Source organism: Oncorhynchus gorbuscha, unplaced genomic scaffold, assembly GCF_021184085.1.
Source record: "Oncorhynchus gorbuscha isolate QuinsamMale2020 ecotype Even-year unplaced genomic scaffold, OgorEven_v1.0 Un_scaffold_107:::fragment_2:::debris, whole genome shotgun sequence".
NCBI classification, from domain to species: domain Eukaryota; kingdom Metazoa; phylum Chordata; class Actinopteri; order Salmoniformes; family Salmonidae; genus Oncorhynchus; species Oncorhynchus gorbuscha.
In genome coordinates, this window is record NW_025744428.1 from 66,559 (window position 1) to 83,356 (window position 16,798).

The 16,798-nt window shown below is 43.4% G+C and overlaps 1 protein-coding gene across 1 annotated transcript in view; it reads right to left on the reverse strand.

The window, feature by feature from the left end:
• Positions 1-795: 795 nt before the first annotated feature.
• The window catches only part of LOC124016889 (cadherin-20-like), a 32,335-nt gene continuing 16,332 nt past the window's right edge, over positions 796-16,798 (reverse strand). Inside the window, exons 5-12 of the mRNA XM_046332230.1 lie at positions 15,954-16,121; positions 14,492-14,679; positions 13,600-13,853; positions 6,402-6,538; positions 5,463-5,584; positions 4,859-4,976; positions 3,356-3,607; positions 796-3,087 (exon numbers count right to left, since the gene is read on the reverse strand). Of these exons, the coding sequence (XP_046188186.1) occupies positions 2,558-3,087; positions 3,356-3,607; positions 4,859-4,976; positions 5,463-5,584; positions 6,402-6,538; positions 13,600-13,853; positions 14,492-14,679; positions 15,954-16,121 (1,769 nt within the window). The 3' untranslated portion in view covers positions 796-2,557. The remainder of the gene's footprint in view (positions 3,088-3,355; positions 3,608-4,858; positions 4,977-5,462; positions 5,585-6,401; positions 6,539-13,599; positions 13,854-14,491; positions 14,680-15,953; positions 16,122-16,798) is intronic.

A 16,798-nucleotide genomic window follows, 5' to 3' on the forward strand; every position in this document is an offset into this window, starting at 1 on the left:
GTTCGGTTGCAATGTTATAGAGAGAAACACAGACTCAAACGCCATTACATCCAAGGTTAACTTTTTGAATTCCAACAGGAACATATTAATGCTTTTAATTGGAATCTGTTTTATCATTACACCATTACGGCTGAAACGGATGTTCTTAGTTAGAGTTTCACCTGGGAAGCTCGTCTGTATAATTGTTGTTGTGAAAATAATGGAATGGACGCCTCCCCGAGTTGCCTGTTATGCTTTAGGCACAGGTACTGATATGAGGACAACACGGGGAATGAGATTTTAATCAACGTTTTAAACCCAATTGCCTCCAAACAAAATAAGTCAAGCAAATTAAGTACTTTAAGAGGGAAATGCAATGAAAATGGAGTCATATGCAATAACACTGGAGAACAATTTAGCATATATGATTGCATATTTAAATAGCTGCTTTATCTTTTGAAAGGCTTACACTTCTGTCATGCTTCAGGGAAACGCCGCCTAATGTTCCTTGCAGGGGAGAGAAGTGATTTATTTTTCCGAAGTACGCTCTCTCTCCATAGTTATTGCTAAAGTACCCGAAGTACGAAAAGTAACTAAACACCTTTATTTTTTTGCTCTCAAAAGCGGATAATCAAAGCCACGTCGCAGACAAGTACACAGAACTTGACATTTAAAGTAATTTCCCTTTGAAATAACATCTGCAGCATTTACCATTATTGCCCATCTCCGCGAATGTCTGAAAAAAGGTGCATTGTGTGCAGTGCTTGAAAACAGCAACCATTTCTTTGAATCCCAGCCAACTTGGCAACTTGACTTGACGACGGCAAAATGTTTAATTTTCTTCTTTTATTACCAAGTATACAACAAATATCTACATTCAAATACCACATACTGTAGCATAACTGACACCACACATGTTTCAAGTCGAGTCCGCCCAATCAAAAATGATCAAAATGTCCTCCTATTATTTCACATCATCTTTGACAAAGAAGTCCCTTTGTTTATTTGGCGTCGTTTTGCTGAAGTACATTTTCTTCTTCTTTACATATGGCACTTGAAGAAGCAGATTATCAAAGTTATCAAAGCCTATGGGACGGGATGCGAGGGTTGAGATCAAGCAACAATGTATGGCAGAGTTGGACTCCACCCCTAATCATGGCTGATACCCTGATGAAATGCTTTTTACCATATCGTACATCCCCTGGTTTTACTCATCCAGCTATGTTTATAATGATGAGTAAAACATTTACGGTAACTGGCCATCCTTCATTTCAGATATAGATATTGTAATGTCCCTCAGTCCTGCTGTGGTATCATGGACAGTTTATTTCAAAACAAGAGTTTAAAGATTGTGTTTGCGTCCCAAAAGGCACCCAATTTCCTATATAGTGCACTACTTTGCATAGGGTGCAATTTGGGACACACACATTTCCTGATGAATCCATGATCATGCTTTATTCTCCTAACCAGCAGCAAAACAACAAAGGGTTCAAACTAACAAAATATGAATCGATACATTTAACAAATAATCTTAAAATCCAAATAGGATTACAGAGTTTCCATCTCCCTTACTATGTCTGAAACAAGACACTGAGAAAAGCCGGGAGAAACATTGTCTTTGAAACACAGAATTGCAATTAGACGCCATTGAAACATTTATGTCACGTCATAACTCTTGAACATATTTGAACATATTTTATGCCGAACCCACAACCTTGGGATAACATCAAACCGGTGTTTGTTTGATTCCCCAAAAATAAGTTATAAGAAATATAAATACAGCACGTGAAAAAATAAATTAATTAATAAGAGACGGCCACATATTGAAGTTACCCTTAATGGGAAAAAATTGCAGTTCTCAAATCAAAATGTTTGCAACAATAACGACAAACAGGTCATCAAAAATGCATCTTACGCTTCCTTTTTTTTCTTGTGTCAGTGGCTCGGAATACAAAAAGCAAAGTCTTAACCGAAATATTGTCAAAACAAACCAACAAAAAAGACTTCATCATTTCAGAGTTTGTTTGTGTCCTGCGTAAGTGTGTGCAGGAAGGTAAGGCTAAGTATGTTTCGTCCCATGTTTTCCCCTCCGTCCCCTCTCTTGTGTTCATCTGAGGGGAATAGGGATCCTTTTGACCAGAGAGCTGCTGGCGCCTGTGGCTAGGGCCTGGGTCGGCCAATAGAGTTAACTCACGTGTTGCTTTGAAGCCCTTTGCTTTGAGGGCCTTGTGATTGCTAGCTGTCTGTCAGTCAGTCAGTCAGTCCAGGCTACTCTCAAGCCTCTCTTGGAGTTGGGGAAGGGTGGTGATGGCAGCTACACAGCAAGGAGGAAACCCAGCTCAGGGTTGAGGCTACCCAGCTCTAAGGCTATAGAGAAGAGGCAATGCTCAGTGGTGCTATTGCAAATTCTGCAGCTCTACGGCGAACACACCTTTCAAATGAATTCTCTCTATTTCTCTCTCTCTCTGTTCCTGTCTCTCTACATGTCTCCATTTCAGCCATAGTCTCTCTATATTTCAGTCTCTTTTCCTATAAGATGTGTGTATATAGGGGTGAGTCTCTTGTTCCTTCCTCCCCTCTACCACATGGGAGGGTTGTTTGTCTCCAGAACCCCGTACATCTCTGCCAGTTTCTTAAACCTGGGCCCCCAGTCATTGAGATAATCATACTCGTGATCAGTATTGGAGCACCCAGACTGCAGCGAGCTCAGGGACTCAGCCACCGATCCCTCCCCCTCATAGGCGTAGGTCTGTAGGGAGTCGTAAGGTGGGGCGCAGGGGTCCAAATCCGCCTCCAGGAGCTTGGATAGCACATACCCCTGCACGTTGCTGTCTCCACCAACACAAACGCTCCCTGGCCAGCCCACACATGCAAGGGGAACGTAGCGTGAAAGGCTCTCGATTTCGGGCAGCATGTCCTGACGTTGCTTCCCCACTAGGTGGGCCTCGTGGGGGTTCCACATGGCAGCGATGTCGAAGGCCTCAGTGTCCTCCTCTCCGCCCCCCTCGTCATCGTAGCGGACGATGTTCTCGTGGACGTTGTCTTCCTCATCGTGCAGGTAGGGCTTCTTACGGTGGCTCCGGAGGGACAACATGAGCAAGATCATCACTAGTGGAGAAAAAAGAGACATGGTCAGATACAACATGGACCCCAAATAGGGAAGATTATTAATGGTTGCTTCAGTGAGTTTTGTGAGTTAGTGTACTATACTAAGACATTCAATATAAGCACATATTTGGTAAAAGAAGGTTTGTATAGAGTGGAATATGACGTTGTCGTATACAAAGACAATACAAATATACAGTCGCTTATTAAGTACGTGTAAAGCAGATCAGCAGTGGAGAAAATCACTTCAAAGAACAAGATCATGACCTACCGAGCATCACGAAGATACATGCCAGTATGGCGATGAGTGCCCCTCTGCTCAGACTAGCCGGTAGGTGGTAGGCCTCAGCATTACAGGACATAACGTTGCCCTCCACATCGCAGCTACACACACGGATAGTCAGGGTGCTGGTGCTGGTCTGGACCGGCTGCTCTCCATCTGAGATAAAGATAGGAAGGTAGTAGACTGACTGGTCCTGCTGAGACCAACCCCCACGCCGCGTCAGGATCCATGCTGTGTTGTCTACATCGGGGACAGAGAGAGAGAGGGAGCCTGGTTAGATACATATATACACTGAGTGTACAAAACATTAGGAACATGCTCTTTCCATGTCATAAACTGACCAGGTGACTCCAGGTGAAGGCTATGATCCCTTATTGATGTCACCTGTTCAATTCACATCAATCGGTATAGATGAAGGAGGGGAGACAGGTTAAAGAAGGATTTTTAAACCTTGAGACATTTGAAACATGGATGCCAGGCACACCGGTTTGAGTGTGTCAAGAACTGCAATGCTGCTGTGTTTTTCATGCTCAACAGTTTCCCGTATGAAGAATGGTCGACCACCCAAAGGACCCCCAGCCAAATTGACACAATTTGGGAAGCATTGGAGTCAATATGGGCCAGAATCCCTGTGAAATGTTTTCGACACCTTGTAGAGTCCATGCCTTGATGAATTGAGGCTGTTCTGAGGGAAAGGTGGGGTGCAGCTTAACATTAAGTAGGTGTTCCCAATGTATGTACACTCAGTGTATGTTACATCATTACCAAGAGCGGTGTTTGTCAGACCATGAGTCATCCCATGCTACACATAAACGTAAACGGATGCTACACGTAAACGTCTGTAGCATCCGAAAGGTTTGACCTACAAACTATTATGACAACTCCGTGGTTTTGCTCCACGACCCTCTACGCCCCCCTTCAGATGTCGATGTGCCAACCTCTGTTTGGGTAGCATCTGAACCGTTTGGGCTACAACCTAATGTGGAAAACTGAGATTCTCACGAACACAATGGTGTTCTCCGTTTTGTTCTATGACCCCCACAGTGTCACATGACTCGTCTGAAGGTAATCAGTACTGGTTTTTAAAAAACACATGGAATATGAAGTAAGTTTTTCACCTTTATATATCTCCCAGATTTAGGACAGGTAAAAAAATTTTTTTTTAGGACAGGTACCTTTTTTTCTTATTATTTATTTTTTGACTGTCCCTTTTTGCCATTTATGAATTTGCAATTCATTTTGTGTCTATGGGCTTTAGTAGTAAAGGCCAAAATCAATATTTTATATACCTGCATATATATTTTTTAAAATTATGTTTGATACCTAAAGTGGTCCTAAAATTCAAAATCAAAATCAAACCCATACCTTAGACTCTAAAGAATTAAGCACAAAAGGGAAATGATGTCAACAGAAAATGGTGGAGTGTGACAAAAAATACATGTCCAGGTAGTGATGTGGGCTTTACTGCTGTATAATAAAGCCTTTATTTACCTTGGTTGTCTCTGAGGGTGAAGTTGGGGTTGTTAGCAGCCTCTGGTGCCAGGCTGTAGTAGAAATGCTGACCTCCCAGAGGAGCATCTGGGTCTATTGCTGTCACTGTCTGAATCAGCTTAGGTCACCAGACAACAAGACAACAGCCAGGAGATGGGAGAGAGAGACAGTTAGGATCACTGACCTGAGACAAGTTGTGAGTGAAACTGTCAGATATTACATACATTCATATTATGCAGATATTTCTTTACAGTATTCCATCAATTTGAATAATTCTTCATACGATAAAATCACAGGTCTGCAAATAGTGGTTATTTGGTCTGCCTCTGTTCAGGTCTTGCGTGTGTATCTTTCTTGTGTGTGTGTGTGTGTGTGTGTGTGTGTGTGTGTGTGTGTGTGTGTGTGTGTGTGTGTGTGTGTGTGTGTGTGTGTGTGTGTGTGTGTGTGTGTGTGTGTGTGTGTGTGTGTGTGTGTGTGTGTGTGTGTGTGTGTGTGTGTGTGTGTGTGTGTGTGTGTGTGTGTGTGTGTGTGTGTGTGTGTGTGTGTGTGTGTGTGTGTGTGTGTGTGTGTGTGTGTGTGTGTGTGTGTGTGTATGCCTCTGTACCTGTCCAGCCTTGGCGCTCTCACAGACGAATGCTTCAAAATAGTGTGTCAGCGATGGAGGGTTATCATTCACGTCCAGAATCTTCACAGCTACAGACACACTCCCGATCATACTGGGATTACCTGGAAGAAAACACACACACATGCACATACACAAGTTAGTGTACAAGACACACACACACACTAGCCAATGACGAAAGGCAGACTAGGATAAAATACTCAGAATGGTTTATTAGAATAAGATTACAATTCAGTTATTATCCAAAATGTACGTTTGAATACCTTAATCAGCTGTGTAATTGGCAATGGAAATGCTAGCAGGCAGTAACTACTTTCTCAGCTTCCATCAAACAATTGATCAATCAATAGCTTGACTTTGGCACTCTCCAGTTGAGGGTGAATGGCTCTCTGCGCTGCATGTGTGTGTGTGTGTGTGTGTGTGTAGACTCCAAGTAACAACTCTCTCTCTCCCCCTCCATCTCTCCCTGGGGCCTGCAGCTACAACACAGCCCTCCCACCACACGGGATCATTTCTATTCTTATGCTGTCTTTTCTTGTCCCTGTCCCTCTCCACCCCCCTCTCCTGATAACCAATTGAGTCATATGTGCCAATTTGACCCGATTCAGGTGTGTTTTATTTGACAAAGCCGTTAATTAAAACAAAGCTCCACTCGTCCGTGTGCATTTCAAACAAACAGAAACAAAACAAGGGGACTGAAGGTGACTCTCAGCTCGCGCTGTGTACAAGTCTGTTTTGTATTATCACACAATATAATGTAATAATGTGGCCTCGTTTCAAATAAACCAGATATGTGTGTATGTAACATACTGTATGTGGCTTCGTCCCAAATGGCACCATGTTCCCTATATAGTGCACTTCTTTAGTACTATTGTAGACAATAGGGTGTCATTTGTCTGTGTGCGCGTGTGTGTGACGTACTCATCTCCATTGCCAGGACGGTGATGTTATGCCAGGATAACTCTTCTCTGTCCAGCGCCTGCACCGTCATCAACGCCCCGGAAGTGATGTCAATGTAGAAATATTTCCCCAGGTCAGTGGTCATCTCTATTGAATACCTGGTGACAGAGGGACACAATGGTAACCAATGTTGAGTAACACTTATCTGGTATTTATATACATTGCCTTCATAAAGTATTCACACCCCTTGACTTCTTCCACAATTTGTTTTGTTACAAAGTGTTATTACAGTGGACTTAATTGTCATTTTCTTTCTCCAAGATCTACACAGAATACTCTGTAATGTGAAAGTGGAAGAGAAATTTGAACAATTGTACAAAATCGATGAAAAAAATAAAACATTGCGATATCTTGATTAGATTCAACACCGAGTCAATACCTGTTAGAATCACCTTTGGCAGCGATTATAGCTGTGAGTCTTTCTGGGTAAGTCTCTAACATGCCAACCATACCGCTCGTGTCACGTGTGCGAGTGTTTCAAAATAAATGTACACATACATGTTACTCAATCATTGCACCCACTCTGCTAGCGCGTGTCAACGAGAGTCTGCGTAACCAGGCACTAAAATAGAACTTGAAGTTTCACCTCTCCAATCTCCTGACTGGTTAGGAGGATATGCAGTGGCTTGCGAAAGTATTCACCCCTCTTGGCATTTTTCCTATGTTGTAGCCTTACAACCTGGAATGAATAACTTCACCATGCTCAACGGGATATTCAGGGTCTGCGATCTACCAATAGGTGCCTTTCTTTGTGAGGCATTGGAAATCATCCCTAGTCTTTGTGGTTGTATCTGTGTTTGAATAGTCCATGCAAAAATTGTTTAGGGTTGCCATAACAAAGGGGTTGAATAATTATTGAATCAAGACATTTCAGCTTGTCATTGTTAATTAATTTTGTAACGGTTTTCATGGTGTGGTGAAGGAGAGTCGGACCAAACTGCAGCGTGTAGATTGCGATCCATGTTTAATGAAAACAAATGTAAATACGAATAAACACAAAACACTACAAAACAATAAACATAATGTAAACCGAAACAGCCTATACTTGTCAACTAAATAAAACAACAGGAACAAAGACACTAAGGACAATCACCCACGACAAACTCAAAGAATATGGCTGCCTAAATATGGTTCCCAATCAGAGACAACGATAAGCACCTGCAATTGAGAACCACTCCAGACAGCCATAGACTTTGCTAGATAACCCCACCAGCTACAATCCCAAATACATACACACCAAAACCCCAAGACAAAACACACCACAATGCAAAAACCTCATGCCACACCCTGGCCTGACCCAATACATGAAGAAAAACACAAAATACTTAGACCAGGGTGTGACAAATTTGTTAAAAAAAAAAACATTTTCAACATAATTCCACTTTGACATTATGGGGTATTGTGTGTAGGCCAGTGACCAAAACATCTCAAGTAAATACATGTAATTTGTTATACAACAAAATGTGGAAAAAGTCAAGTGGTGTGAATATAATGCCTGCGCATATCTTTATCTATTGCATGAGCTGTTGCGTTTTCTTGTTCGAGAAATACTAAAGAAAATGGCTATTTTTAACATGAGTTCTTCTTTATTCTAGTTAAGCGGAGACGTAAAGAATAGTGAGTGCATTGAACTGGAATCTCCCGCGCTCCAACTGACATTGTGCCACATGAGCTTGGCATTTTGGATGCAGTAATTACAGAATTACTGCAGTTGAACTGCAGTTATACTGCACTCTAACTGCAGTATACCAGAATAACCAACATAATGCAGTGTACCTGCAGTTAGAATGCAGAATAACTGCAGTTATTCTGTAACTACTGCATCCAAAATACCACAGTCGACCGCAGTTACTACACTTTTACTACAGTTTCACAACTGAAATATTTTGGGGAAGGGTCGTGTGTGTTCATGTACTATCTAACATGACAAAATGTCTCAACGTTTGCAGTCAGAGTGCAGTATAACTGCAGTACACATTTTTCAGTGTAACTGCAGTTCGAGTGCAGTGTCATGACTCTCCTGTGAAGATCTGAAGGATCAGGTTACGGTGGGTCAGCTCTACAGCGTCCTCTTGCTCTCTCTCTCTCACGCTGTATTCCAAGCAGTTTTAGTGGTCCGTGGACACTTAAGGCAAAGTCTTGTCGAGTTTGTTTCATTTGGTGACCTCATGAAGGACAGGAGACACTTTGTTTGTATACACTTCTCAATTATGAGGTTTGCATCTGAATGTTGTGTAAAATACATGATTAATCATCAGAGTACTTTTGGAAAGATAACAATTTGATCTTAGTCTTCTAAATAAGAATTGTTTTTCATAGTGACTTATGATCAGTCAGTTGCCACGCACCCATGGGCACAGATATTACACGGTGTCATGGAATGCCCCTTTTTCTACTACAAGTATAAAACCCACTTACGACAAAATTTACATTAGACCAGAAAACATGGAAGCTATCGCTACTTGTTGAAATGGTTGGCAACTCTACCAAAGGACAAGACCAGAGAACGTGGAGATCATTCCCACGTTGAAATGGCTAGATATCTACAAACTAAAAAACAATTAATCAGGCTGCAGCTGTTTAAGTACTTTTAGTCTGGTAAAAGCAACTGGTTCAAAGGACCGAATGGTACTCTGACATTATAACAAGCTACGACTACGAAATACTTTGATCTCTGGTGGACAAACCAGAGACTTTCTGTCGAATATCTGTCTATCAGACGGACCGGCGATCGCAGAAAGGGACAACAAAGGCATACACTCGTAAATATGTAATTTGAAATGTATTTTCAAGTCAGCTGTTGTTCATGTTCAAAGTATTAGAATTTCCATGAATGTAGTTATCGACTCGGAATTTCCCCCTCTTGAGCTGTCCCCACCCTTTTCCTTTGTCTACCAAGCTGTCATATTGGTTTCGTCCACTAGTGACTTTTCTTTGTGTCATGTTAGTAACCAATGTATGACCTACTGTGTGGGTGTTCATGTAATTATGTGATTGATTAGTTAGTTAAGCCAATTTCTATATCGCTGATTCATGATTAATGTTAGGGTTCGTGCAGATATCCAAGGGTTTGCGACATTCAGGAATGAGACTGATGAGGTAATAATACATTAATAGAAAACTGTAATCAATAAGATAATAAAAAATCTGAAGAGATATTTTCGTGAAATTGTAACTCTATAAACAACATTTTCCCGTGGTGCCTCGACTTCGTAGTTAATTACTATTCCATGATTCGTTTAATTATGGAATAATTACACATAGAGAATTGATTTGATTATATAACTGTCTTCACATTTAATGACAGAAAACGCTATGAACAACAGTAAAACTGCAGGACACTGCAGGTATTCTGCAATTACTGAGTCCAAATACCACAGTCGAATTCAGTTACTACACTTTGACTGCAGTTTCAAAACTGAAATCTTCTTTTGTAAGGGAAATGCAATTCGAGCTAGCTCCTCAAACCATCTCAGTTGTAATCGAATCAGCAATATATCTGCATTCTGCCAAATTGAGCTGCAGCACAGAGTTGGTGTGTGTGTGTATACCTGCAATGGGCTTTACTGTGCTGTGCTACACAGGCTGGCTCATCTCCTGCCACCACGGGCCACTTTCCAAAGCGCTCCTCAGAGAACATCACACAACAATGAGTAAACAGACAGACACTCAGAGATGAAGCCAGATGAATAGGGAGGGGGCACTACTTCAGGACAAAGCTTCATCCCATATTCATAGGGTCTCAAAGAAGGAAATTAATTTGATTTAGAATCCTACTGGGAAAGACCTGAAAGAACAAACCTAGGCTCTGTACAGTGATCCCTCCCTCCCCTTTCTGTCTCAGTGTGAACTAAACTCCCAAAGGCAGGCTTCCTGACCCATCATTGTGCAGCAGTACACATAGAGAAAATGGAGAGAGTCCTCAGCTATACACAGAGAGAGTCCTTGGCAGAATCACGTGGTCTGTCAGACTGGTTTAGACCACACACACACACACACACACACACACACACACACACACACACACACACACACACACACACACACACACACACACACACACACACACACACACACACACACACACACACACACACACACACACACACACACACACACACACACACACACACACACACACACACAAGATGTGGAATGGCAAGCTGTCAATGTTTAATTAAGGCAGACCCAGCATCAGCAGCACTCTATGTACCTTCCTTTACTGATTTGACTGTGTGTGTGTGTGTGTGTGTGTGTGTGTGTGTGTGTGTGTGTGTGTGTGTGTGTGTGTGTGTGTGTGTGTGTGTGTGTGTGTGTGTGTGTGTGTGTGTGTGTGTGTGTGTGTGTGTGTGTGTGTGTGTGTGTGTGTGTGTGTGTGTGTGTGTGTGTGTGTGTGTGTGTGTGTGTGTATGTGCCAGCATGTGTGTGCCAGTGTGTTTTTGTGTGTTTTGGGAACCTTGATCCCGGGGGCAGGGAACATGCCCAGCATAGGCGATGGTAGGCGAAGATCCCCCTAAAGGAGCACTATTAATATCACTCTATTGTGTGTGTGTTTGCCAGTGACAGTTAGAGACAGCAAGTGTTGAGAGAAAGTGGGAGAGAGAGAAAGGCCTTCTCTCTCCTGTTGTATTGATTCCCCCATTTAAGGTTAACCTTATTCCCGATGGGTTTTGGTCAAAAGTAATGCGCTACATAGGGAAAAAGGTGTAATTTGGGACGCATATGTTTTGTCTGTCATATAGTAATGTTAGCCACACCATTTGGCCACGGTGAAACAACTGCAATTCAAGGTTGATGCACTTACAGTAGCCATGCTTACAGGGCTGGTTTGATTTGTATCCTCACACACATAATTCCCAGAGCTTTCCCTATCTGCTTCAAGCGTGTCCCCCAAATGGCACCCTATTCCCTATAGCACTAAACAGGGAATAGAGTACCATTTGGGACACTTGCTGAGACTGAGGGGTTTTAATATATTCACTAAAGCCACGTTATATTTTTTACCCCTTTTTCTCCCCAATTTCGTTTCGCCAATTGTTTTAGTAGCTACTATCTTGTCTCATCACTGCAACTCCTGTACGGGCTCGGGAGAGACGAAGGTTGAAAGTAATGCGTCCTCCGATACACAATCCAACCAAGCCACACTGCTTCTTAACACAGCGCCATCCAACCCGGAAGCCAGCCGCACCAATGTGTCGGAGGAGACACCGTGCACCTGGCAACCTTGGTTAGCGCGCACTGCGCCCGGACCGCCACAGGAGTCGCTGGTGCGCGATGAGACAAGGACATCCCTACCGGCCAAACCCTCCCTAACTCGGACAACGCTAGGCCAATTGTGCGTCGCCCCACGGGCCTCCCGGTTGCGGCCGGTTACGACAGAGCCTGGGCGCAAACCCAGAGTCTCTGGTGGCACAGCTGGCGCTGCAGTACAGCGCCCTTAACCACTGCGCCACCCGGGAGGCCCAAAAGCCACATTATCTAACAGACACAGCTTTACAAAGAGGGATAACTTTGGCATACCAGCATTCTGAAATAGCAGTTCATTTTAGTGGCGAGAAATGATTTGTACTTGGATCCCATACAAATACACTATATATACAAAAGTATATAAACACCCCTTCAAATCAGTGGATTTGGCTATTTTCAGCCACACCTGTTGCTGACAGGTGTATAAAATCGAGCACACAACCATGCAATCTCCATAGTCATACATTGGCATTAGAATGTCCTTACTGAAGAGCTCAGTGACTTACCATCTTTCCAAACAAGTCAGTTCGTCAAATTTCTACCCTGCTAGAACTGCCCCGGTCAACTGTAAGTGCTTTTATTGTGAATTGGAAAACGTCTAGGAGCAACAACGGCTAAGCCATGAAGTGGTAGGCCACACAAGCATACAGAATGGGACCACCGAGTGCCAAAGCGAATACCGTGTAAAAATGGTCTGTCCTCAGGTTGCAACCCTCACTACCGAGTTCCAAACTGCCTCTGGAAGTAACATCAATCATGATTTCATGAAATGGGTTTCCATGGCCCAGCAGCATACACACAAGCCTAAGCTCACTATGCACAATGCCAGTCGTCGGCTGGAGTGGTGTAAACCTCCCCACCATTGGACTCTGGTGCAGTGGGAACATGTTTTCTGGAGTGATGAATCACGCTTCACAATCTAGCAGTCCGACTGACAAATCTGGGTTTGGCGAAAGCCAGGAGTACGGTACCTGTCACAAATGCATAGTACCAACTGTTAAGTTAGTGGAGGAGGAATAATGGTCTGAGACTAGCCCTCTGAAATCTTAACGCTACAGCATACAATGACATTCTATACGATTCTGCACTTCCAACTTTGTGACAACATTTTGGGGAAGGCCCTTTCCTGTTTCAGCATGACAATGCCCACATGCACAAAGCAAGGTCGGTACAGAAACTGTTTGTCGAGATCGAGCTCTGACCTCATCCCCATCGAACACTTTTGGAATGAATTGGAACACCGACTGCGAGTCAGGCCTCATCTCCCAACATAAGTGCCCGACCTCCCGAACGCTTTTGTAGCAGAATGGAAGCAAGTCCCTGCACCAATGTTCCAACATAGTGGAATCCCTTCCCAAAAGAGTGGAGGCTGTTATAGCAACAAAGGGGGGACCATTCCATGATTTTGGAATGAGCTGTTCGACACGCAGGTGTCCAGGTCATGTCGTGTATGTGGCTCCAGCTGAAATTAGCACATTGAAAGATTTTCAAATTGACCTCAAGAAGCCCAAACAGATATAACATTTGACCGAAAGTAATGAATAGGGTGCCATTTGGGATGCACAGTGAAACTACGCTCCACTCTAACCCAACATCTGCTCTGTGGGTGAGGTAAACACACTGCGTCATTTAAAATGATGGGAAAGTCTCCTAATACCACACAATCCAGTACACTTTGACTGATTAGGGTCCTTAAAAATGCCAGATCATCATCATTAACATCATCTTCATTGCCAATGAACTAAAATCGCCCCATTGTCTATATCACTCTGTCACATCAGCTCAATGTTTTATTTTAAACACAGCCTTGTACACTCCAATACCATACTGACACCATCTGGGCACAAGATGACATTACATGACAGTGGTTAAAACATTTTGGGTGATATTTTGCTGTTAACCATGTCCTCACCTGATGGAGTTATTGGAAGCATCAGGGTCTCTGGCAGAGACCGTCGTGAACACTGTGCCAATCTCTGCTTCTTCAGAGACCTCTATGTAGTATGCAGCAGAGCTAAACTCTGGGGGCTCGTCTATATCCTCCACACTGACGTGAACAATGGTAACATGGCTGAACGGGCCCTTGTCCAGAAAACGGTGGTCCAGGTGTGTGTTGGCTCCTTCTATCTTCAGAGTGTAGCTTGCTTTGCTCTCAAAGTTCAGAGGCTAGAGGGGAGAGAGACGATGTTTACCGCATTAGTAGGTACGTCGTGTCATAGGTGTAATTCATATGAATAGTTAAATGAAGCGGCCGCGGAGGTTTCTGTGCACTTCGGCACCTCCACAAACAAAAAAGGTACACAGGTGGGTTGAGAAAGGATCCACTAGGAGTGAACCAACAATCAAATAATGAATCTAAATGAAATAGAGTTCAATGTGACTTATTGCATTTGCATTTTAGTCATTTACGGCTGTGTCGACTCCTCTGTCCTCTGTCAGAGGACACTCAAAGCATGTCATTACCTTTCATTGAAGTCTGCCCCGTGTGTGTGTTTTCATTGGTGTAACCTTTCGTTGAAGTCTACCCCGTGTGTGTGTTTTCATTGGTGTAACCTTTCGTTGAAGTCTCCCCCGTGTGTGTGTTTTCATTGGTGTAACCTTTCATTGAAGTCTACCCCGTGTGTGTGTTTTCATTGGTGTAACCTTTCGTTGAAGTCTGCCCCGTGTGTGTGTTTTCATTAGTGTAACCTTTCGTTGAAGTCTGCCCCGTGTGTGTGTTTTCATTGGTGTAACCTTTCGTTGAAGTCTGCCCCGTGTGTGTGTTTTCATTGGTGTAACCTTTCGTTGAAGTCTACCCTCTGTACCTTTTTGATGGTGATGATGCCAAACAGGTTGGTGGGGTCTGTGCTGATGTCGAAGGTGTCCCTCCCGTCTCCATCAATGATGCTGTACCTCATCTCTGCATTGATGCCAATGTCACGATCCTTCGCCCGGATACGACCCACAACAGACCCCACGGGAGCCGACTCCAGAACGCTCATCTGATACAGCTCTGAGAAGGGGAAGGAGAGAGGAGAGAAAGTGTTAAATGCATTTCTTTAGTTGATGAGGTATTATGTAATAACATGTGTTAGCTCATTGTTCCTCTAGAGGGTGCCACATTTATGTAATTACACCAGGTCATTAGAAGGATAAACCACAGACCGTTGAGCACAAATTGGTTCAGTCTCAGAGACGGTTCGTAAAATGGGTTGTATTGTCTTATGGGTCAACGAGAATACATTTCACCAATTTAACCTAATTTCAAAAACAGGGGTGACAGCGGTTCTCAATTTGCAGTGCTCCCTCGGTCTGAACTGAAACGGTCACACATTATGGTTGTCAGACAAGCGCACCCGAAGCTCCTCACAACGTATTAAAGTCTCACTTAAGCGATGTGACTAATTTGAGAGAAGAGAGGGGGACATGGGGGAAATAAATGAGGGAGAGGAAAAAACGAGACCACCAGTCAGGCAGAAAGCTAGGGGATATGGCTGAGGATAGACAAATGATTGAGAGAGATGAACTACTGATCTCTCATTGGACGGTAATGTGGAGATCAGGAATGGGGCCAATCAAGGAGACAGCATTGGGGCCAGAATGGGACTGGTGGCTGGGTGAAGCGAAAGAAAGAAAGAAAGAAAGAAAGAGAGGTGGGGGCATGGGGCGACTGGTGGCCGAGGAGGGATGGAAAGAGGGTGAGTAGTGAGAGGGTGGGGGATGGGAGTTGTTGGAGGGATGACTAGGACAGAAAGAATAGTGTGAGAGTGGGGAGGGTTAATGGGCTGGTGGCAGACTGGTGGCCAAAGTAGATGATGAAGAGGAAGGAGAGAGAGAGAGCATGGTCTGAAGGAGAGGGACAAGCGAGGGGATACACTGTTGATTAAGTGGTGGAGAGGGCTGGAGAGAAAGAGCAAGAGGAGAGGACAGCAGAGACGGAACAGGAAGCGAGACATCCCACTCCCATTTTTTCTGACTGATATACAGTCAATGTCCTAAGTAGACTAGACCCAGCTGCTGTCACATTGGTGTCTATGAGAGAGCCACCCCTTAAGTAGACCTGAAATGTAAAAAGAAAAAGGCCAGAGTGGTAAATGGCCTGAGTGGGACATCTTCATTTATCCACCAATTTTGAAGACAGAAGAGGAAGAACAAGAGGTGTGGAGAGGGAGGGAGATAGTTAATGAGAATGATGACAAGGGATTCAACAGTTGTGAAGATAAAATGAAGAATGGTATCCAAATAAACAAAAAGGCACAGGCGAAGAGAGGAGGCTCTGCTTCTTACTCTGATCAAACATGGGTGGGTTATCGTTGACGTCGCTGAGGGTGATGTTGACGACAGTGGTTCCAGCCAGACCCCCTAGCTGGCCTCCCATGTCCTTGGCCTGGATGATGATGGAGTAGATCTCTCTGACCTCTCGGTCCATGCCCGCCAGAGACACACGCACCTCGCCTGGGGGGACAGGGGGAGAGAGGAGAGAGAGGTCACAGTTTGAAATGGTGTGATGGGAGGGTTAGCAGTGTAGTAGATGACGGGTCGTCAGGCAGATTAGGGACACGTCTCAGACTGTGCACCAAATAACACAGCATTAAAAATGTAGTGCATTTTTCTTTTAGTGGATCCCTATAGTGCAAAAGGGAATAGGGGAGTGCCATTTCGGTAGCAGCCAGTGTCTTCTTTTAACGAATGAAGTCAGAATGTTATACTGTAGTTCAGGGATCTTCAACTTGATTCAGCTACATGGGAATTTTTTTCCTGAGCGGATGGTCAGGTAGCCAGAACATAATTACCAAAATTTGGAGACTGCAAATTTATTGCAAGAAGCCCAAACAAATATAACATTAGACTAAAACATAATTTCAAACCTTGCTTACATTTGTATACGATCACATATACAGCGCAGTATTCAGACACCTTCACTTTTTCCATATTTTGTTATGTTACAGCCTTATTCTTAAATTAATTCAAATATTTTTTTAGCCCGTGAATCTACACACCTTACCCTATAATTACAAAGCAAAAACAGGTTTTGTGATTTTTCTTTGCAAATGTGCCAGTCAAAAGTTAGGACACAGCTACTCATTCAGGCTTTTTCTTAATTTTTACTATTTTATACATTGTAGAATAAT